The 25,030-nt window shown below is 40.8% G+C and overlaps 1 protein-coding gene across 1 annotated transcript in view; it reads right to left on the reverse strand.

Annotated features, from left to right (window-relative positions):
- KIDINS220 (kinase D-interacting substrate 220kDa) overlaps nt 1-25,030 on the reverse strand; it is a gene marked incomplete at its 5' end in the record, with an annotated part of 107,722 nt that overhangs the window by 2,210 nt on the left and 80,482 nt on the right. The window contains 7 exons of the mRNA XM_018563019.1: nt 2,728-2,949; nt 4,593-4,691; nt 5,796-5,942; nt 19,579-19,635; nt 20,995-21,108; nt 21,829-22,052; nt 23,403-23,581. Of these exons, the coding sequence (XP_018418521.1) occupies nt 2,728-2,949; nt 4,593-4,691; nt 5,796-5,942; nt 19,579-19,635; nt 20,995-21,108; nt 21,829-22,052; nt 23,403-23,581 (1,042 nt within the window). The remainder of the gene's footprint in view (nt 1-2,727; nt 2,950-4,592; nt 4,692-5,795; nt 5,943-19,578; nt 19,636-20,994; nt 21,109-21,828; nt 22,053-23,402; nt 23,582-25,030) is intronic.

A 25,030-nucleotide genomic window follows, 5' to 3' on the forward strand; every position in this document is an offset into this window, starting at 1 on the left:
GGGGGGGGGGGGTTGTGAGCAAGCTTTGCTACTAGCAGGAAGTATTAAAGCTTTTGCCAGTCAAAACAGGCCAAGCATGGGGTGTGGAAAGCCAGGTATGTGCAGGCATGTCTAGGTACCTGCACGTATATCTGTCAGAAGATTTTTGTTTTATTTAATTATTTGTTATCTTTTTTTCCTTTTATGAATATTTTTTTTTACTGCACCGAAAATTGCAATAAATAAAATTCATAAAATAAAAAAAAAAAAGACAGAAAAAACAAATTTAATAGAATCTTCTTGTTTGAAATGTAGGGAGCCTGTAATGATATATGGGCACTCCTATTTCCAGCATAGTTACTTAACATGCAAGCTGCTGGGCTGGCACCCTTATCCGTACTTCACTACTTAGTCACTGACCCAGAACAAACATGAAAGCCGGTGAAGTCGGGACTCCTTACAGCCATACTAGTTCCAGGCCACTGACTCATCAAAAGCCAGGAGAAGGATGACAGCTTCATAACCTGTATCTTGAATAACCAAGTCATTAAAGCAGCAACTATATTTCAATCCAGATTCCCTTAAATAGAGGTAGATGAGTAAATTATTTTAAATGGTGTAATGTAATATCAAAGAATATTAACCCCTTCGTGACGGGAGACGTACAGTGTACGTCTTGTCACTTTGTGCCTATATGACTGGCCACGTACACTGTACGTGACGAGTTATATCAGGCTTTGTAATGCCGGTATTTGCTGATTCTCAGCATTTAACAGTCATTCATTAATGTCTCAGTATTGAGGCATTAATTAATGAAATAATTAAGCTTTTTGTAAAAGCTTCTTCCTTTCATTAATGAAAGAATGAAGCCGTTACATGCAAATAGAGGACCGCAATTTGCGATCCCGTATTTGACAGCTCAAAATAGCAGAGAGGCAGCAGTGACTCACCTCACCTCTCTGCTATTTGTTTTGACAGCTCGAGAGCCCGATGTTTAGATACATTTCACTGAAAGGATACAATGTATATCTTTTGAGTGAAATGTATCATTTCTGATCGTCTAGGCACGATCAAAGAGCTTTTAGTGAGATCTGAATCTGACTAAAGTCAGGATCAGTCTCTAAGGTTATTATTAGCTGTTCCTAAGTTTGGATCAGCCTAATAGCCAAAAATAAAATAAAAAAGTTAATTTATCAAGCTGTCATAGTGATTGCTTGATATAAACTGACAAAGAAAAAAAAAGTTTTTTTATTTTATTTTTATTTTTTTTACAAAGTGTAAAAAAATTAAAATAAAGTGTAAAACAAAATTAGGAAAATATAAATTATATATAAATATATTTTTTATACTATAATTAATATAAAAAAATTCTAAAAAAAAATAATAATAATCAAAACTTGTGAAAAAAGTGTTTTCTTCTAGTTTTTTTCCTCATTTTTTTTATTTTATTCAAACTAAGTGAGGGGTTAGGTACACATATGTGATATAATTATATAGCCCTATCTGTCCTCTAAAAAACAATATATAATATGTGTGGGTACATTTAGTAAGAAAGTATATTACTGCTGTGGAAGAATCACACAGCAAAAATGTAAAAAACGTGTCAGTCATTTACGAACAGAACCTGAAAACTAGCTCAGTCATGAAGGGGTTAAGATAATTAAAAAATGGACATTAACCTTCCATAAAGCAAGATCTTCTATGGAACTACAGAACGTTCTAACATTACATACATCCAGAAAAAAATATATAGCAAAAGGGACATTAAACAGAAACCAAAATCCTTTAAGTTTTCCTAATTTGTGTATTCTAATGCGGTCATCCAGCAGAAAGGCAAAGCAGGCTTCCGATGAGACAACTATCTATCAATGCTTAGTGAACGGAGAGATAAAAGACTCTTAACCCAATGTACAGCAGTACACTTTATACACTGTGTTAAAACCATGAAATCATATATTGAAATATGTATGTGTGAACCTAAATGATGATTGATTTTCTATATTTTAATCTATCCAAGTTTGGAGATGCAGTTTCGACTGTGCTGCTGATTTTGAGTTTAGAATTGTTAATCAATCAGTAACCCCAACAAGCAGATCCTAAGTATAGTTTGAAACAGTTGTTAGGTATGACCAAAGAGTATGGAACTCCCTAATGCAATGTGAATTACTTTTAAGGTAAACATCTCATAGGTTATTTTAAAGTAAGAGCATGGATATAAAAGGACGTGGGATGATCCTTCAAGTGCACACACAGCCTCACACAGACATACACACAGACACCCCCCAACACACACACACAGAAGACAAACACATGTTAGGACTATTTTTTTACTTACTAACTAAAGACACATTTCTTAAGCATCTTATAGACTTCTGCTGTAAGATATACTATATTTTGTAATCATCGAGCATCTTATGGACTCATTCTGTAAGATATACTATATCTTGTAATCATTTGTAACTTGCAATTAAACACATTTTTGAATTTTAAGAACAAACGCAATCTTCTATTCGAACTTCTTCTATCCTATGCTTCAAGAAAATGAATATGACATAAAAAATCATAATTCTAACACATTGGAATTTAACAATCCATTGATGAATCCTACTAAATCACGGCTAGAGATGTCCAGTTTATTACGAAATCTGTTTGTCAACATTTAGATTTATAATACTGGACATCAAAGAAGAAGAAAATTCCAATCATTGAGCGCCCTTTACAATAAAATAGAAAAAGAATGATAATTACCTGCCAAGCACGATTCTGCGCCTCCTCAAATCCAAGTGCGTTAAGTTCTTCAAAGCTGAAGCTGAAATCGTAGTTCTGACTTGCAAGGTCAGTGTGTGGCAGTTCTGGGTTTGGCACTGGACGCCGTGTCATCTCATTGGGAGCTGCTACATTTCTGACCGCCTCAGGCATACGGGGCTTGTCGTGATGCACCTGTGTGTCGCCACTTCGCATATCTTGAAGCTTTAGTAGAAATAACATTCAGCAGAATTACTTGACAAATCAAATACAATTCACCAATACCTCATACAACACTACCAATATCATTACCACCATCACATCACAAAAGAACAGCAGAGTGAGACAACAGTTTCTTTCCAGGCAGGTTTCATGATTTTATCAGTTTGTCTCACCACACAGACCACTAACCTGACATCAAGCCCGGAATTGAGGATATGAAGAAGGAGCATTGAGCACCCTCCTTTTGCACCCCTCTTTCTAGAGCCTTACGAGATCCCCACAATAGAGTCATACACATGCCGATAGAGCATGCAGAGTCTCAATCACCCCAATAAAACCACTGCAGTTTTTAACCTATGAAATGAAGTAATGATTATTTTAAATGCACAAAGTCTAACAGAGGCAGGTTTGCAAAGCAGTGAATGCAAGTACAAAGTTTTTGCCACCAAAGATCCTAAGCAACATAAGAAGCTGATAGGTGAATTTACCTGATAGCATCAACCACACTCTAAAATATTACTTCTGGTTATACTGACCCAGATCCGTTTCATACAATGAGGAGTTTTCAGCAAGAGGTGCGGCACTGGATGTGGTCATGGAATCCAAGCACTGGCAACATTTTAAAGTGACAGTAAACTCAGGAGTTAAATCTTAAAAATACATTCAAGTACATTAACTATAAACAAAAATGGACCTTATTTGTGTATCACTCGGCTGTAGATCCTCAAATCATCTCTGAATTGGTGCTGACACTGTCCTTCCTTCTGGAGGGGGGCGACTTTTGTTCCCCATGGTCCCTGTGTGTGTTGTAAAGGAGTCACCGCTCCAAACTTGCTCCTGTGATGGACTACAATCTCAATACAAATTAATAAACTGAACGTAAGTTGTAGTCCATCCCGGGAGTGAGCTTGGAGCAGTGACTACTTTACAACACAAACAGGGACCACGGGGAATACAAGTAGCCACCTCCAGAAGGAAGGACAGTGTCAGCACCAATTCAGAGATGATTTGAGGATCTACAGCCGAGTGATACACAAATAAGGTCGATTTTTGTTAGTACGTAAGGTACTTGAATGCATTTTTAATATTTAAATCCTGGGTTTGGTGTCACTTTAACTACCCTGTGCAATTATGCTTTTTAAAATGTGTCTTTATAGGAGGTGTTAGCGCTGCTGACATCACCAGTGCTAATCTATCTAAGGGAAACCAGGAAAAATCTGGGAAAATTAAGCTGAGCTAATCAGTTATGTCCCATAGAAAGGTCAGGCTGGACAATGCTCCTGGGGTCCAGAAGAGTTTATAGATATGGGATGGTTGCCGGATCTAACCATAAACCAACCATATCGACTGAATATTCTCACACATGTAAGCCCTTTCATTCAGTATTAACCTGCAGGGTGTGATTCATGTTCGATGATTAGGTGGAGATTTATGATATCTTCAATACTAGGAATAATTACTCTCTAACTGAAAGCTTTTCAGTTACCAAGAATTTTGCCCAGGAAGCAAAAATGAATACAACTGGTGGGTGCAGGCCAGACACTAGGCCCTGCCTCTAGTAAGCAGCACTAGCCACGATATTCCACATACAGTCAAAGGACATAACTCAGCAGGTCTAACAAGTAAAATGTCAACAGAATCCTTACTGTACTCTTGAACAGGTGCCAGTCGCCGAAGTTCATACTCATCTCCTTCTTCAGCTCATCCATGCTGCATTGTACCAGGACACGACCATTGATGTTTGCCTACAGAGACAAAATCTTTCAGTAACAGGACAACGACCCTAACTCATGCTATGGCCTATCTGTCAGCAGAAAAATGTTGCACGAAACTAACAATCCAACAATTATATTCATTTACGATCCAAGCTGAACCTTTACAGCAAAAAAACAAAACTTCACATGCGTATTGGCGAATGTATGGGAGATGGTTCTGTTATGAAGTTAAGCCTAGTAAATCATCTGGGATGCATTACTAGGGATGCACCGATACTAGTATCGGTACCGATACCAAGTATTTGGGAGAGTAAGTGCCTTAGGGGAACATGGAGCCAGCTTCCCAGGCCAATCAGGAAGCCCGGGCGGCAAGTAATGACCCACCTCCCAGCTTCCTGATTGGCAGGGAAGCCGGCTCGATGCTGACTGGCTGGGAAGCTGGTCTCCTTGCCATTCACAATCAAGCCGGCCAGGCAACATGGAGCTGGCTTCCCAGGCAATCAAGAAGCCGGGTAGTATGTCATTACCCACCGCCCGGCTTCCTGATTGCCCGGGAAGCCTGCTCCATGCCAGCGCAAGCACCGGTATCTGTATTTGCTATCGGCGTACTCGATACTGAAAATACGGTAACGGTGCATCCCTAGTATACACCTTTTGATTTCTTGTAAATATTCTCCTGAGTACCTCAGGCCCCAATATAGGGCACGCTATATGGCTAATTCAGGATTTAGATCTCGGACATATTCCCCCTTCCCATGCAATACATCCTTCCACATTGGTCATGACGCAGCACTCTGTACTAAGGGATGTGTGTGAGCACCAGAGCTCAAAGTAAATCTGGTCAGAAAACCAAAAGGTACATGCAGGCATCTCTCAGGGTCTTTTTTCTCACAAGCTATGCTGGCTTGATAACAGAGACAGGTACACTTTACAGAACAGCTATGTAAATATCTATTTTACAGGATTATTTCCAGGATAGTGAACACCTAGAGGGAGGCTCAACATTATAGGAACAGGGTCACAACTGAAACAATGTCAAGTACCCTGGGAAAATCTGCCACTGGAGCCTAGGAAATTGCTAGGAGATGTGATGAATAAAATGAGAATTATTAGAAATAAAACATTGAAACTCACCTTGCGAATGGTTGCAGTGTACTGCGCCAACATGCTCTGCTCAATGCCTTCAATCTGCTTCAGCTTTTCACACACCGCATCCACATTCAAGGCACTCAGTGCAGAAATGTGTGCAGCTGCCACGCCGCCGCCGACACCACCATTAACCTGCTCACAGAGAACATGGTGTAAGTAGAGGAAATAAAAAGTCATACAGATAAATAAGTGTGTGAAACACATACACAGGGACAGTTCTGCCACCAAAAGATTCCTAAATGTACATACTACAGTGATCTACCCAACCCTGCTGTGCTACATGGCTGCATAACAACATGGCACCATCCAAAGTCCACACAATAATAAGTTGGTTATGGGACCCTCGAGCTCTTTCAACTGGAAGCCCACCTCCAGCAGTTACAGAGCAGGCCGTGCCACCAGGAAACACCAAGTCACAGACTACTATCTGCAGGGGCTCAGTTGGCCACATAAGCGCCAAACTGCGACAGGTTGGGCACCACAGTTTTAGATTTTGCTTTCCACAACTGGCTGTCTGAGATCACATGGCATGGAAAAATGGTAAGACTTTCCTAAATTCTGTTTTCTCCAGAATTCATTTGAATGCAACAGATACTCATTTATAATCCTTGACACAAAAGAATTACAACTAATAGTTAAGTAGAGTAGATGTTGCCACCTCAATCAGCAATCAAGCCTAATCGCCCTGTGGATCTGAACAGAAGAAGGAGTTACCGGATACATAACTCCTAGCATTCAGCACCACATCATACAAAGCTCGAAGCGACAGTCATCTGGTCAACCTAATAGGAATATTGACCAGGGTGTAGAGGCTAACATGGGTTAAAGGGAGGCGCCCACCATGGAGTAGATAGATCAAAAAATTGCTTCCAATTTGTTAGTAGGATCATTATAGAAAGGAGCGTCTTCTGAGGAAATGGTCAAAGCTTTATTAATGTGAGACCCAAGTGGGTTGACTATTTTGTGACCAAATCCTCTGCAAAGGGATACTGCCAGGAACTGCTTAGGGACAAGGAATTATTTGTCTGGGTGTTTCTAATCATTGTGCATAAGATCACTGAATAAGAGATGAAGAGGAAACATCTTGCTGGAACGTTTGGTTCTATTTGAACCAAGCCCAGACTCTTGAGAGGGGAAAGAAAAGAAGAGTGGAAACCTCTCATTTTAAGTGGAACGTACAGAAAGAAAATTATTTCCTTGAAGTTGAGAGACAATAATGGACTGAAACTCGGCTGATGAGATCTTCTCCTCTAGGGAACGGGGGGATTCTACATCCAACAACAAATCCCAGGATGAAAGAATCAGAAATATAAAGGCTGCGACACTTCACTTGAAGCCGCACGGAGCAATGGGTAGTGGCATTGATTGGACATTCGCGTGCAGCGTGTCACAGGCTTTAGGCATTTCTGCATGAGATTACACTGGGAAAGGTGGCGGTGGGCATTTAAAACCCATGCCATCAGGGAAAGCATCAAGTTTAAACAAGTCATAAAACCTTGCATAACAGCATAAAACAACTCTTGTCATGGGACAGGAAGAGGAATGAGCACCCATAGATAAAAGAGGGGATCAGAAATGGCTGATGATGCAGGCGTATATAACTGGGCTCTGTTGGAGATGATGATAATGAAAATCACCAGCAATCACAAATGGAAGAAATCCAGTTCTCTTTGCAGCTAAACCACCTAACCAGAACCCCTTTACTCTTGTACTCTACACAAGACTGAAATAGGCACAGGAAAGGATTGTGCCTCCTGCGCTTCCAACAGAGCCAAATTCGTAAGCAGAAGTGTCCCCTGCACACCATACAGCTCCTAGGACCTTTAATGCTGTAGAATAGCAATGGTGCTCGCAGTGATGTGCACGGATGGCGCTGTGCAAATCCAGTGATTATAATAATGAAGATCACCAGCACTCACAAATGGAAGAAATACAGAAGTTCTCTTTATTGTAGAATAACGTCACATGTATCCAATAGCCAACGTTTTTCGGGACCACGCAGGGCCTCTTTATTCAGGGCAAGCACTATGCTTAGTTGTCACTATGCCTGCCCTGACGAAGGGACCCTGCGTGGTCCCGAAACGTTGGCTATTGGATACATGTGTCGTTATTCTACAATAAAGAGAACTTCTGTATTTCTTCCATTTGTGAGTGCTGGTGATCTCCATTATTATTATCCGTGGACATCACTGTGACCACCATTGCTATTCTACAGCATTAAAGGTCCTAGGTTCTGTATGGTGTGCAGGGGACACTTCTGCTTACGAATTGGGCTCTGTTGGAGGCGCAGAAGGCACAATCCTTTCCTGTGCCTATATCAGTCTTGTATAGAGTACAAAAGGGATTCTGGTTAGGTGGTTCACCTGCAACCGTAGATGGCGACCCTTACGTTTAGCTTTACATTTAACTGAATCCTGTGCCACTAATGAAAGAGAAAGAAACGCTGCCCATCTTGCCCATGCGAATAGTCGAATGTTGTTTATCACAGCGGGATATGAAATACCTACACTCTTAAAATTCACTCTGACAGCAGTTTAAAGAGTCATTCATAATCAAGAAGCATAAACTTCCACAAAACAGGAAATTACTTAGAAAATGTTTATTTTACATCATTAGTAATATAGTACTTCCGTTACTACAGTTTTTATTGGAGAGAAAACAGGAGGACAACTATATTAAGACGCGAGTATTAAACCATCAGATGCTTACACTACTTTACTGTATCCGAAAAAAATGCCATGCATTATTAAAAACAAGTGAAAGAAGTGACATGCATTGTATCCATCTACCACAGGTAGAAGGACAGCTGCAAAACGTATATTGGTGCTACTGGCTTGTGTCCTCCACCATGCTGGCCAAAGGCTGAATTTGATGCCCGTATGGGGGGAAAAAAGGAAGTGTTTTTGTTCTGTTTGGTACTTGGAAGCAGCCTAGAATGACCAGTTTCCTAGTGCGTTTGAAGGAAAATGCTTATGGCTGGGAGAAAGGTCAGCGCCTGTTAGTGAGTGTACGTGATAGCAGCAACTCACTCCTGACCTAAGTACTGCACAATTTAAGTAGAGTAGAACTAGAATATTAATATCAAGGACTTAAATAAATATCACACCTGGTGCAGAAATTTCCACTCTGCTTCTTGAAGTGCAAAAAACACAATAAATAAAGTCAAACACTGCTGGCTCTGTTATACTAAGAACCTCCCCCTCCCCCACCACACACACACACACACACACACGCACACACACACACACACACACACACACACACACCTCTTGCTGTTGGACACTCACTGAGTGTGAGGAACATGTACCAGGGTCCATGTTTTAACACTCATGTGTACAGAATCTAAGGGAATCCTTACATGGCTGTTATGTAAACCTAATTTTCTGTACCTGGGGTATGAAGTATTTAAAGTGACACTAAACTCAGGAGTTAAATCTCAAAAATGCATTCTAGTACCTTAACTATTAACAACAATGGGGGGAATTTATCAAAACTGGAGCAGACAAAATGTGGAGCAGATTTGCACTGCAACCAATCAGCGTCTCTCTCTCATTTTCAAATCTTACCTGAACAAACTGAAGAGAGATGCTGATTGGTTGCCATGGGCAAATGCCTTAGACTCTGTCTGCTCCCATTTTGATAAATTCCCCCCAATGTATCTTATTTGTGTATCACTCAGCTGTAAATCCTCAAATCATCGACTACCATCTCAGTACAAATTCACTCATCCCCAAGTAATATTATGCTATAATTTTGGATTTAGGCAAGCCCAGACTATTATGCCTTGTACCAGCTCAATTGCCAAGTGTAGAGACATCCTTTTAGGGCCCATTAACACTTTTCCAGCTACTAAAACCGGGAGTTTTAACAGGCTAGCTAGAGTGTTGCGACAGCTTCGGCAATTAACCAAAACCAACTGTACACTCCGTTTAGGTCTCCGCACAGCAGCGCAATGTCCTTCACTGTGTTGACCTGCGGTACAGTCCAACGCATTGCCAATGTGCATGTCTGCACTTTTTTTGCAGCGCACCACACCTGCTCAGTGGTATGAACAGAGCACATAGAAAACAAATATTTTCTATGTGCCCTAGCAGTGACTGTCGTTCAGTCACTGAAAAAGTAATTTTTGGCTTCATCCACTACCATGTGTTGAAGGCAGCCATTTTTTTTATAAGCCTTGCTCTTAACTTCATATACACTATATGGCTAAAAGGTATGTGGACACCCCCTCCAGTTTAAATCGTGCCTTTACCCCCTTTGACTAAAAATCACAAATCGGCATGCACCTCTGCACGCTCATATGAAATTATCTTACATTCATTAGTTAAACATTTAATTTTTTATACTTCCTGGTCCACTTGGACACAAATGATGTAATCGTACCCAAGTATTGCATCCTGGGAAGGTTACATCAGCAGAGCATTGCCAGGAAATCTCACCTGTAATCTCACAAGATCTCAGGGAAATGCATTTTCTTCCCCTGAGATGATGTGCATGGTCACATGTCCTAGTCACATGTGCCAGAGTTCCAGGAAGTAGAGGGAAATGGATTAATCTGCCCTTTAGTAAAAAAAAAAGAAAAATGGCCACTGTGAGAAGACTGGGGAGGAAAAGAAAAATAAGGAATGCAAAGAATAAAAAGTCGGCAATTATCTCTAAATAACTGTTTGTAGATTGTAATTACTAAACATTTCTAAAGGTGACTTTTTTTTTTTTTTTACGTTCCTCTTTAAGGGTACCGTTACTGCTACTGCATATAAAGATGCAAGACCGTGCCCCCGTACACAAAGTCAGGTCCATGTTTGAGGAGTTTGTGTGAAGTAACTCAAGTGGCCTGTACAAAGCTGTAACTTCACTGAATACATTTGGAATAATTGGAACATGGATTAGGAGCCAGTCCCTTTAGTCTAACATCAATACTTGACTTCACAAATGTTCTTTTGGATGAATGGGCTAAAATTTCCACAAATCTTTAAACTGTTTTGGAATAGGATGTCCAACAGACTCATATAGGTGTTGTCAGCTCTGCTGGTTTTATGCTTTGTAATGGCAGCCATGTTGTAAATTATGAAGCAGTCATTTTCAATGCTTGGCCACCACCAGCTCATAGTTGAGGCAGTGAACTTAGGTTTCTTGTACTTAAGGAAAGAAGCCATTTATCTTTTGAACCCCGCTTATAGCAGAGGTCGCATTTTTGTGAGACCAGATATTGACTGTGCATAGATAAGACAGTGGTTGTAGAGCACATAATGGACACCACCACAAGAGTGGAGCAAAGATGATAGCAATACTGGATATCATATGTGTAGTTATTGTTTATATAATAACTACACTATGTGTAATTCTTTGCCATCTCTTATGTGGACAGGCCTATCTTACAACTGTGCTTTACGTTTTGTCTGCAATAAGCAACATTGCAGAACAGAGGGCCCCATAAGGGTCACAGAATCTCCTCCCCAACATCAGGAAGGGCCCTGAAGGTACCCGCACCCTTTGCCATCTGTGGATCGATTTCAATCAAAAATGCATATGCATATAGTGCATAAATAAATCTAAAGTGCTAGTGCACCGCGCTGACAGGCCTTAAGGGCCGGAGTGCAAAAATATTGCCCCGGACTAGCCATAAGGCCTGTCCAAGAGGCATTGTGCATTAAATGCATTAAGTGTCTTGTCAATGTTTCAGTGAAACAGTGTTGGGGTCCCACACCCAAAGTTATTCTCTGGCACCCCAGGGACACCACCCATCAGGAGGCCATATACCAAGACTTTCCACCCTCTCACAAGAAGCAGCCCGGCACAAACCTTCACTCCACTAAGTAACCATCCCCCCGAAAGGACGGTTCTTTTCCCCACTGGAAACTGATAAGAACAGATACTACACTTGATCTTAGCCAAAAGGCCGAGAAGCGATTCGGTTCTGCTCTTCTAAAAATGAGTAGCCACGCAACTCGTAGTCTACAATAACCCCATACACCAGACCATCAGTGTGCTTAAAATTAGAGAATCCTGAAGGAGGAAAGGAGTGTGAGGCAAGTGGGTGGCACCACACCCCTAGTAGTAATATAGAAACAAAAGAAAACGTGGCTACAAAAGAGCCCTGGGGTGGTTTTTAGGTGCCACAAAAAATTAGTCTTACTTTAATAAACAAAATATGTGATGGTCTCACTGTACATAGGAAACTCCTGGGAGGAACTTGATTAAGCCATCTCCATTGTGAAACCTGTGGTACTGCGCTGTTCTCAGTATTTGTTTTCAAGCTTCTGCAGAAGCATGTTCCAACACGAAGGGGAAATTGTAACACAGTATACCACAACATGAGGCCAGTAGACAAATCTGAGGCTCATAAACATTGCGACAATGACAAAATGTACTTTGTATGTGTCATATGTTCACATTCTCACTTCTTTAGTATGTCTTGCAAACTGCATTTTCGCTTTTGGCAGCTTACGGTTTCTACATACTGTGGAGAACAACAGTCACAAAGGTCCACATTGACAGAAAATCTATTTTGAAGGCTTTGTCCTGTGTATAGGTTACAATCCGGACAGCCATGAAAATTGAGAACTTAAGCCCATTCAGAGCCTCTAACAAGCGTCTATAATTTTCCATTGTGACATTCAACTTGTTGACTGCCCACTTAATAAATCCCTCTAGTTGCTTCTTTATAAAATGGCAGATTAATTGTTCCCTGGTTCTGTGCTCTGCCCTGTAAAGTTTTTAGAGAGGGAGGTTGCATGGGATAGAATCATTTACAAAGAGTCAGTAGTCCTGTTGAGGGGCACTATGAAAAGCTTGCTGCCTGCAATGAATTGTATTAAATTACCAAATTTCCTCACTTTAGCACATCTTAAATGGTTTCTGGGTAATGCCAACTTGTAGTGATTGATTCTACTTTTTTTATAGTTGCTCTTTAAACATGTCATGAAAGAAGTATGTAGGCTGATTCTTAAAATGCTAATTGGCGACAGCTCAACTTCAGGAATCAATTCAAGTATGATTAGGGCAACACATAATTTCTGTCCAGAGGGGACCATAATGAAATTTCAGTATATAGAGAACAATCCGTTCAGCCAAGTCCAGATACGAGCAGGGTTTTTTGGGCCCTATGAGTAAGCGCTGTTGTGTGAAATGCATCAAGGCATGCTGAGTATTTCACTGTTGTTTTTCTGACAAAGGTTTAAATAAGAAAAGCTTGATAGCATCTGGACCTGGCTGAACAGATTGTGTTCTATATATTGAAATTAAATTTGCAGACAGGCAAGAATGAAGTCTGTGGCTGGTGCTGGAGAAGAGATGTGCCAGGGTTCCATGTGTGGTAGCAGTCACTTTACTGGGGACCTTAAAGCATATCAAAATTAAAAAGCAAAAATGTAATATATTGCAGCTTACCAAACCTTAGATGTGTTGGTTGCATTAGTTTTCCTTTATTACACCTGGTGATCCTTCAAGTAACACACAATCTGTTCTTCATGTCTACACATTTCTCCATTGTTTTTATGGAGGGAGCCATGGTTGTCACACAGGCTTGACTTCAAACATGTCTACATTAGTTTATCTACATTCTGTTCTGGATTGGTAGAACTAGTAGTTTACCCAATAAAGAAAATGTTCATTTGAGCGTAAAAGAGGGCACGAAGAAGTGACAAGGACATTACATTTCTGACAAGACCAGTAGATGTTTTCCACTTGCTGAAAATTTTCGTAGCTTGGAAAATGAAAAGTAAATGCCACCACATCTAAGAACTCTAATGAACATGGCCACTGCTGAGTCCGACTTCTAATTAAGTTCGAACTTCCAGCTTGCACACTTGTTCCAGAACGATGACTTGCTGAGCACTGAAGCTAGAGGTAAGGCATTATATTTGGGGAATAACTTCTGAAAGACGTTAGAAATGGTACCAATGCTACCATTGATCATTACCTTCTCAATTATTTTAACTTCGTAGTGAAATGCACATTCCTGTCTTGGCCTAGAATTTGTGGTTACACAACTCCCTGGCCCTAGGCTAGCAGTACAGGAGCAGATCTCTCAAATTGAGACATATGCTTGTGTTTGTTGAATTGTGCTATATTGTGAAATGATTTGGGAACTTTGAATAAACTCTGGGTGCAATAACTTGTACTTACAATGCTCAGAAGTGAGGTTTTTGCTTTATTTAGGTTTCTGAGCTTACAAGAAGCCTGAAGGTGGAAGGGGAACTAAAATAAGTACCGCCGTAGGGCCTGATTAACAGAATAATTGTTTCTTGGTCATTCCAGTAGAGTTGTATGGAATGTGCAGGCTTGTACGTCTCGGATCTGCAGTGAATTAAGGTAACCACATTTAAACCAGAACACCAGGCAGCGCAAAAATGTTCTCCGCAGCACCCTCTCCATGTGCAGTGGATGTCTCCCCAGCACCCTCTCCATGTGCACTGAATGGAGTGGAAGGAATTTCTCAATTATCTGTTTCCTATATGGAGTTATTCTATTGTGTATTCCTGTGATGTCATCATAGGGCTCCTAACAGTTCCCTTAGCATTGGCAACCATTGGGAGGATCTGCAGGGTGGTGCTGTGGGGAGGGGGGGGGGTGCGGGGGGACTGTGAACAGGTTTGTGGGAGATGACAGGGGAGCAGGAATCGATCCTGCCATTCCTGTATCTTAGCATATCAGCTAGTATTGTAATTGCGTTGGGTATAGTGATCAAAGTCTCCTTCCTGTCTCTTCATTGTTAGTTCTTTATGATTAACATTTTCATAACAAGTGTACTACAAACAAACTTTTTTAAAATGAAGTTCCACTGCTGCCACGAAGATCTCCGCTGCTTTATCCTCTTGGTGACCCTGGAAATGTTGACTGACTGAAATGAGGAGAACTGAGACTCAGGACAGCACCGCAGGGAAAAGCACAGAAGTACAGACCACAAGTCTGCTCCACTGAAACCTCACATACTAAAGTCAGCGTCTAGAGCTCCTAGGCAGCTCGATGCTGCAAGATCCTGATCACTTGATCTTGGAGAGAGACAGCAGAGCAGGCATAAAATGTGCTCCACTAAAGCATCATACTCTATTATCAATGTCCAGAGCTTCTAGGCCAGAGCTGAAGGACATTGATCAGTGGATTAATGTATTGGGGAGCAGAGATAGGCAGAGCATGACAGAAAGTCGGCTCCACTAAAGCTTCAGACCACTGTCAGTTTTCTCAGCTTTCAGGAGCAAAGTCTGCTCCACTAAAGAATCATACTCTGTTATCAATATCAAGAGCTCCTAGGCAGGACACTCATCAGTAGTTGAAGGTTCAGGGGGTCAGTGCCAAGTAGAGAGGCAGAGTAAGCTCAGCATTAGCAGCTAGGGTCTTTCTGCTCCCATCACCATGTCAGAGTTCCCAAATTACAACTACTGGGTGGGCAGCACATAAAGAGCAGGCTGAGGTTACCCATCTCCACAGCAGAAGAGTCAACAGCCACTCTTAAAGCACACTTTGAAGATCGTTTACAAGAGAATGGGGCATTCTGATGTCAAATAATGAATTTTAGAAAGTATAGTCCATGAACAAACATATATCTGTGTATATAGAAAAGGTTCCAAGAATTACATGGACGAGCTTTTACATAACACGCCTGGAAAATGCACAAACAACAACACACATTGGTTTACATACTTGGTCTCCCACAGCAGTGTTATGAAGTCATATAGTAACCACATGGTCAAAGTAGCAAAAAGGTACGTGTGTGATATACACAGTGGAACATCGAACAACAACCCCCATCATATTGTCTTAGTTCCCGTTCACACTAGATGTGGTGACTGGCATTTTTCGGCTATGTGCAGGTGACAACGAAGTTGATTTAAAAGAACATGTTGACAACATGCACATTCCAAATAGATAACTTAAGAGCAGAAAGAAACCTTAGCGTAGCAGTGTACAGACATCTGCACTACATTGCAGCGCTCCTTGCCATGCAGAGCTCCCTTATGAAGCATTGATCTAGTGGGGAGCCAAGAACACAGGGTTAAGTTGCTGATTCAGCACAACGTGAGTATTAGTATGCAAGCAGCAGCCTGTCCACAGCACGTTGTTAGTGGGATGAACAATTTGCTGTATAACTATTTTGTGTCGAGTGCCATCCATTTCAAATATGCAGATTGGTATCTCTCCCCACAAGCAATGTTTTATTTAACAGGCCGTCTCCACTTTGTTTTGTAGAAGGCTGAAGCCTACCATTTCACTGGCTCCAATTTTATTTTAGAATGTATTTTTCTATTTTTTTATTTCCATGGGCTCAGATGAGGTGGGGGAAGTACTTTATACAAACATGAAAAGCAATTTCTGAATATTTGCTTAATGAAAAGAGCATTGTTGAAGCTATGCAGCCCTAAGCGTGCCCAGCTCACCAAGATGCTACCCGTTTTCATTGACCTAATGCAGATTTATGTGGCTGCACGGAAAGGAGATAAAATATTCAAGGGAACGACAACTGCAATTTTCTTATATTTATGTTCATCTTTTAAATAGAAAAAATATTATTTATCTTAACCAACAAGGCAGATGAGATTTTACAATAAAAATGTCCATATTAAATTTAAAGGAAAGTTCCATTTTCTACTTCAAAACGTCATCTAGAGTTTGTGTCATTGCCATCTACTGTCTGAACGATGATGACCTTCTCACCACTAAGCAGAAGTTCTAGTATAACAGGTTACCAGCAGTGTTTGATTAGCACAATGACAAGTACCTTTATTTCAGTGGAAGAAGTTTTTTGGGGGGAAATGGAAAACCCCTTTAGGTTGCAAAACCCTTCAATATGAAAATTGAACTTTACACTGAGTACTTGAAGACTGTACCAATAAAATCAATCCAGCAGAGCTCTCAGCCCTAGAACCATGAGTGTAATGATCACCCTATCCTAGAAGCCTTGGGATGTACAATAAAAATAATGGAGAAAAAAAACGCCAAAAAAAACAAGCTAAAAAACGAGCATAAAAAAAACGCTCAGGTGTGAACCCAGCCTAAGACAGCGATCTGGGTACAGCTCCAACTTACTTTATTACTGCTGAGCTCTGCATTAAAATAAGCACCGATTCATTAAAAATAGCAAAAATCACACATGATGCCGAGATATAGTTACAAGCGGTAGCAGACCTGCATCTGAGTGTACTGCTAATTTTTAATCAAAACTGGATTAAATTTAAACCAGTAGCATGCTATTCTAATAACAGCTAGAATGCTAAGGTCTTAATAGGTAACCAAGAAGGGTTATGTACACATTATCTGCTCTAATGGAGCCAGATAAGTTGCTGACTGGTGAATTGGAATGAGGTGTATGGGGTCTATACCAACTTACCTGATATAAGTTTAAAAAAAATAAATCAAACAGTATTTACCCTAAAGGCCATGTCTTCTGTTGGTGGCACATCGCCAGCAGCAAAATCACTGAGAGAGGCTTTAAAGTGAGACTAAACTCAGAAGTTAAATCTCAAAAATGCATTCAAGTACCCTAAGTATTAATAAAAATGTATCTTATTTGTGTATCACTGGGCTGTAGATCCTCAAATCATCTCTGATTTGGCGCTGACATTGTCCTTTCTTCTGGAGGGGGGCTACTTTTGTTCCCCATGGTCCCCGTTTGTGTTGTAAAGAAGTCACTGCTCCAAGCTCACTCCTGTGATGGACTACAATCTCAATACAAATTAGTAAACTGAGATTGTAGTCCATCACAGGGCGAGCTTGGAGCGGTGACCACTTTACAACACACTCAGGGACCATGGGCAACAAAAATCGCCCCCCTCCAGAAGGAAGGACAGTGTCAGCGCCAATTCAGAGATGATTTGAGGATCTGCAGCCGAGTGATACACATTTATTATTAGTTAAGGTACTTGAATGTATTTTTAAGATTTGACCCCTGAGTTTAGGTTCACTTTAAGGTCTTCATGGCCTTTAATGTGGTTAAATCTCACTTCCAAGCAAGAAAGCGTCATCTTGTTGACCTGGCTAGCAAAGGAGCGACTCCATAGTAAAATGTAAGTGCTCTGTTATTAACTCGGTTCCTAAAGAGTTGTCACCAGTGACCAGATTGTTCATGTGACATCAGCTACTTCCAGGCCTATTTTTAGACAAAATAATAGTAACGGTTAGCATCAGAAGAAAAAAAAGAATGTAGGTGTGTTGCCACAAAGGTGGGAGGCTGTTCACATTATTCACAGCTCAGTGTCTTCTCCCACAGGTGAACGATAGCAGCCAATACTGCTTGATATCACCTAATGTGTGTGATATATGTTACTATAAGTTTCAGCTTCACAAACTCAGTGAGGCTTCATTGGTGAACATCCACCCTGCTTTTCACATGGCATTTTCCAGTTTTCTGTGTAGTTCGCTCTTTGCCAGTATAATCCCAACCATGGAACAAGCCCAGTGAGGGCAGTAAGCTGCTCGGGCAAAGTGTCAGCTGCAGTTTTGCTTCAAATGACTGCAGTAAGAGGGTTATCCTGGCATTAGAAAGAAGCTGTTATGTTCCCTTTCAGCGAGGAAACAGGCTCTAGGCGACCAGGAATGTAAGAAAGAGCAGATTTCGCGATTGTTACATGCTGGCACACATACATTTGTTTGCTCCCAAATAAACAGCTAAGTCGACCTGCGTAAAATAAAAACATGTTACCAGCTAAGCAGAATAGATTCTCTAGTTCGTTTACCAATCAGAACAAAGAGATTCTGTGTCAGAGAACCATTACAGCTAACAATGGAGTCCTCTTCAGACCTAAAGTTTCTAAGGGAACTGTATCTGGTAAACAGAAGGAAGAATTTGATTGGTTGTCGGAAATCAAGCACAGTTTTTCTTCTGCAAGGTCATAAAGCAGAACTCCATCCAAAATAAATATTGCCCACAGGGCAGGCGCTACCTTTCATGGTATCCAACCTTCTATGGCGAAGACATATAACCAGGCTGCAATGCTGTGTGCCCCAACCAACCATACAATATATCCATTTTTTGTACCGTGAGGCCTGATTTGATTCCCTACTAGGAACTTCATAGAAATCCCTTCTGCTGTGTGCACTGCAGACACAGGCTTGCTGCGTCACTGCTTACGTTAAATTAGGTATATGTTTATATACAATAGAAGATAAGTTCAAATGGAACATCTATCCATTTTCTATGGAACCCTACTTAAAGGCGAACTGAACTTTTGGTTGAAAATCATTAAATATTTTCGGGTGCATCAAAACAGAAAAAAGTGCAAAGTCTTACAGTTTGTATTCTTTAGTATGTAGTCACAGCCTGAGTAGAAAAGCCTGTCCCCTGTCAGCATGCTGTAGAGAAGTACCCTTTCACTCTGCTTGGAGGCAGTTGTATTTCTGCAGAGCTCTGACCATGCTCTAGAAAACAGAGACCCCTGCTGGAATTGTACACTCCCACCATGCAGACTTTTTTTGTCCCTTGGGGTCTCTAGAAAACAGAGACCCCTGCTGGAATTGTACACTCCCACATTGCAGGTTAAATCATTTTTCTGCATTCACCACAATACATGTTGGGTACATTGCAATATATTCTGCTTTCATACATCATGTTTATAGCAGAAAACCATTTCTACACATAACAAACGAGAGGGAAAAAAATATATAAAATGCCATTACACAAACAACAGTGAGTCACACCATTAGTTTCTAGACTAGTCTACAGGATATGTATCAACCAGCTGCTGATGCAATGTTAGTAAGGTGGACGTTAAAAGGGACTGATCCTAAAGCAATGGGATGCCACCACACAGCACCACACAAGTGCAGGTTTTACCAGAGGGGAGTGTGTGGGAGTAGACAGATTCTCATCTGCATCTTCTTCAATAATGTCCTAAGCAACATAACAATGTGTACAGTCTGAAAAAGGTCCCCGGCAAATACACAGTATTGTGATGAGAAGGCTAAAGAATTTCTGAGACAAGCCCCCCCCCGATGTTAAGGTGCAACAAAGAATATAAACAATACAATACCTACACATTTACTACAGTTAACATACTACAATAACATTCAGATACAATTGTTGTAAACCCAAAGCCTACCATGCCACCAACGAAGGGGTTTTTGGTTATTTTGTTAAGGGAATACTGCAATGCATACTTGCATATGTAGTATAACCATATTTTACATCCTAACCAGCTTCCTGGCAACTTATTTCCTTGGAGCAGCTTTTGTAAATATTTAAATCAATTTGAGATCGCCTGAAAAATGTAAAATATCTACTTTGTTTTTTTTTTTGAAAGTGCATATGTCACACAAAATCGTGCCGGCTGAGCCTTCTCGCCATGTCCCTGGCAGAATTATATGCAAATCAGGCTTTGTCAGGTGACCTGTAACACCTATTTGCCATCCTCTTATAATCCAACACACTGTGCTTACAACAATGGTTGTAGTGCTGGAATAGGGCTGAGTAGTGCTGGAATAGGGAGAGGCAATTAAAAGTGGTTAATTTTGCACACTATAGCACTTCACTTTGCACTAAGCAACATTAAAAATTGTTGCTTTTGAATTGGAGAAATCAATACATCTTTGTGCAAGTATTTGTTCCCAATGTGGCGTATAACTGTGCTGATCCTGTTCAGGGCCCACAAAGCAATTCTGGCATTTGCAGACAAGCTTCAGACATGTAGCTCCTCTGTATGCTTCTTAAGTGTGAAACCAGCATTTTTGTGCCCTGCCCGACTATACAAATTAAAGTCTTGATTTGAGCACTTCCAGGTCCCGTCTCCTCCAGGTCTATCAATCCCCCTAGTTCCACTAGGTGCTGGCCTCATAGGAGGTTCTAGGAAAAGAACCTTCAATACCGAGCCAGAGGATGACATGAGCCCACCTCCCCTGGAGGCAACCAGATTGGGAATATAAACCAATTTACGGCATGTGAGGAATAACATTTAGAAAGTACACTTAACATGCTCTACTGAATAGATATGTGACTTTTTCTTTTATATGGCTGCCTCCTCAGTCTGTAAATAATGGGTAAAAAATAATGGTAGAATGTGCCCCAGATATACTGTATAAAGGAGAGGACAGAGAGAAGAAGGATTACCATACTTAATGTAGCTAAACCCAGCCTTTCAGTCCAAAGACAGAGATGTGAGAATAGTTAGTAACAGCACACTGCCTATAATTACCAGTCAAGGTTAACTACTTCTGGTTAGTGTCATGTGAACCTCCTCCACATCTTAATACTTACTAGGCCATTGGTTTGATCTCTGGACAAACTGTGTTTGAAAGATGGACGTGACATGGGATGTTGGGGGTGGCCAAAGTAATACTTTGGCAGGTAAACATGAGGTGCAAAGAACGGCTATGGAAAAGAAAAACAAAACATGCAGGAATAAAAAAACCAAAAAAGGACATAACTTAAAACATGGAATAAAAGAAAATGATAACAAATGAAGCTTAAATGTGAACAGAAATCACTGAAAATGTGGCATTATAAAGTAACTCTCACCATGGGTTACTTCAAGGTCTGGGATTAAAACATTGGGGTGATCTCATCCTAACAGCATATACAATTTAAGTTTCTACAGTGGTTTTTTTTTTTTTTTTTACTCTAAACAGAGCCCCCCTGGGATAATGTGATTTCATCTCCACCTTTTGCACACCCTGTTTTTCTATGACGATGCCATATTTTACACCTAAAGTAAAGTCCATGGTCTTGTTGTAATAAAACTGGATGACAAGCTGTGGAAGCATTGACCACAGCAACCAGATACTATCATTCCCTAACCTGGTGGATAGGTAACATCTGATTGGTTCCTGTGAGTTCCAACAATCCCACTTTATATAAGACAAAAACTGAAAACTGCACATGTATCTAAAAATATCCATATGCCTAGAACTGTCATGATCTATTTACCCAGTTCTAACAGCTTACTGTTGTGGGTCTCCAATACAATGTGAGAATAAAAAGTCTGACACCAAGAATAGAAACAACAGGAACTACACCTTACTTAATGGGACTGAGCTCCTGTTATCATACAGACCAGTTTTCTGAAAAGAGTACAGTGGAGGGCACACTTACCCTGTTATAGAAAGGATGTTGTGGACCAGTCATACCACTATAGTAGCTACTGGGGGGCTGTGGGGAAACAACACCACCAGGGAAGGGACCATTAAATGAAGAAGAGGAGCAGACAGAGGATGGCTGACTGAATACAGAGGCTGCTCTTGGTGGGGCATCCTGCAGGGGTAACGTAGGATAGGGGAAGCCTCCGATGTTCATCTGATCTCTGGCTGCACGCACATCTGAAATGGAAGCATCACACATGACAATTAACTTGGAACAGCGCAAGCTGGGTGCAGACCAGGAGAAACAGTTCATGGCATTCACCCATCATACACAAATGTCTCACTAACGTTAAACAATCCTAAGCTGTCAAAGTGCAAACAAGTTAAAGTTCAATTTTATACAAAGTACAGTACTAACTTCCCATCATGTGTCAACAACACTGCCTCTGCTGCACAGAAATCCTAAGCATTGTCAACAACTCTGCCCCTGGCTATATCTCAAACCTTGTCTCAAAGTATCACCCTAACCGCCCCCTCCGCTCTTCCAAGTCCCTCGTCAACTCCTCCCATCCTCGCCTCCAGGACGTCTCTAGGACCTCTCCCATCCTGTGGAACTCTTTACCCCAACCTGTCTGTCCATCTCCCACTCTGACTGACTTTAGGGGATCGCTTGTGACTCATCTCTTGAGGGAAGCCTATCCCACCTCAACCTAACCACTCAACTATCACGTTCTCATACAATTCATCCCCACGCAGCTACCTCCTCATGTATCACTTGCCCCTCCCTTTTAGATTGAGGGCCCTCATTACCATCTTGTCTTGAATTGTATTGTGATTGTAATGTCTTCCTTATATTGTAAAGCGCTGCGCAAACTGTTGGCGCTATATAAATCCTGTATAATAATAATAATAGTCAGCCCTGCATACATTCAGCCCTAGTGGACCACAGAACTCCACCTACCTACCCCTATCTACATTAATAAATTGATTTAATTTCCAGCAAAGCCCCGTCACTGGGTGAAATGAAAGGTCTCTTAGAAGATGTAGTTCTGGGTGGCATGCCTGCATCAATTGGCACTGACTTAGGGTACCCATGTTGATTCCTTCTCTCAGTAGCTGCCCCTACAAGCATTTTACAATTCTGTTGACATCACAGGGAGTAATAAAAGCTACTTCGCACTACAAGCTCTAGAAGGGGAGGCTAGGGGTAAATTTGGGCTATGCCTAAAGAACAGCTTAAAACCCAGGTATTTTTGTTTTAACCTGGCCCAACAGTGGGATTCCCATCTTGTGGACTAAGGCAGATTTGGCCTCTCAGAAAACACATCCCTCCCTCTGATTTGTGATATCATTTATAGATCAAGTGACAAACAAATTACAGTTTTCTGCTTACCAACAAGTCTATGGCTTCTAATGCGATAATGGCAGCTTACTGCTGATTGCTCAGGTCAGAAGTCATGAGTCATGTGTTTTTGTATTTAAACAAAAAAGGCCCAATGGTCCGTTTCACACAACAATCACAGACCACATAACATTCACAGAGCTTCCCTAAGATAAATGTATTTTCTCCATTGAGTTCTCACTTACCTGCAATGATCTCCCGAAGTTTTGGATCCAAATTTACTGTGCAAGGTAAAAAGGTTTTGACATCTCGGGATACAAGAACAGGCGTCCTAGATGAAAGGAACACTTCAAAATTTCTTATGTCGCCATCGATTTCCAGAAGTGGTTCTACATCCTTTGTTGTTGGGATATTTTTAGAAATTCTAAAGAGGAGAAAAAGAAAATGTAAGTTATACTGATGCTGGTATGAAAACAAAACCCTTCATAACGAAAATCAACATTAAAAATTGGAGGCCTGTAAGTGAAGGCCTCACTCGCAGGGTTTATAAGGCACTTCATGGCCACTTCTGACCCAGAACATGGTGGAGAGACCTAATCTAGCCTTCTGGGTCTCATTAGCTAGTTCTTAACAGCGTGTGAAGCACTGCAAAGTGACTTCATGAGAGTTCCAAGTACAATTAGGTAGACTTCAGCAAATGCTTTCTGGGAAATCTTGAAAATAATCCCTTAAAAAGCAAAAAGACATTGCGAGTAATTGAATTTTAACATAACGAGCCGATAGGTAAATGCCTCCAAAAGTGGCTCATCAGTATACATACATTTCCCAACTCATGGAAGGTACTCCTGCATATTCCAAACTTATCAGCCTATGTTAAACACCATGTTTAAAATCCATAAGTGACAGCTGATCGAATTTGAGTTTCCTAAAGGTTTACTAGAAAGTACTAGAAAGCTTTGTACATGGCACTTTTTTCATACTGCGTATACTGCCATGTAACATTGACACTACAAGCTAGATATCCTTTCAGTAAAACAAAACAAAAAAGCACAAGATAGGTATAAGCAAAAGGAAGCTCATCTCAGAACACACACTTTATTTTTATTTTTTAAGTAAAATATGGTAAGATCGCCAACACATAGACAGTGATGGTCCAATAACTAGCAGTAACATGGAGAAAAGAAATACATGGAAGCCACTGGGCATGGGTTTCTCAGTGCTATATAAAGACATATGAATGACGAAAGTAATAGTATGTTGTGCAACAACAGATGATGCTGATGAGACGATGATGATTTCTATAAACGAAAACGTTCAGCAGAAGATGTACATCCGATTTGACATACCCCTAATCATCCTCAATTGACTTGAATGCCAGTGAGTGGGAATGATATACGCAGAGAACAGGTCGCTGGAAAACATGAGTGAGGTATCATCAATGACTGTAGGGACTGTCTACAGTCCGCATGTGACCCTTCTCAAGCGAATGCCTAGGTTGCGGAAGCCACCTTATTAACAAAACATGGACAGAGAAACCACAATTGAGAATGATCATATGGTCATTAATGGTAAACAAAAGGCGGTCCCAACAGGATGTAAAAGTTTGTAGAGGAGCCAATACTGGAGTGATCATAACCTTACATGAGGTTTATAATAATTCAGCTACACAAAATAAGAGGGGAGGAAAGGAGAAGGTTTAAGCAATCGTTTAAACCAGAACTCAGAAAACACTTTCAAAAACAGAGATGTCATCAAGAAATGTAACCAAACATTTAGAGAGTCTTTAGAGAAAGTAATTAGATACTAGTGAATCGGAAGCTTAATTCTTTCTGATTTGGCATTCGCTTTTTTAATGGACTAGCAAAATTGTGCC

The sequence above is a fragment of the Nanorana parkeri genome, unplaced genomic scaffold (assembly GCF_000935625.1).
Source record: "Nanorana parkeri isolate BGI_ZX_2015 unplaced genomic scaffold, ASM93562v1 scaffold623, whole genome shotgun sequence".
Lineage (NCBI taxonomy): Eukaryota > Metazoa > Chordata > Amphibia > Anura > Dicroglossidae > Nanorana > Nanorana parkeri.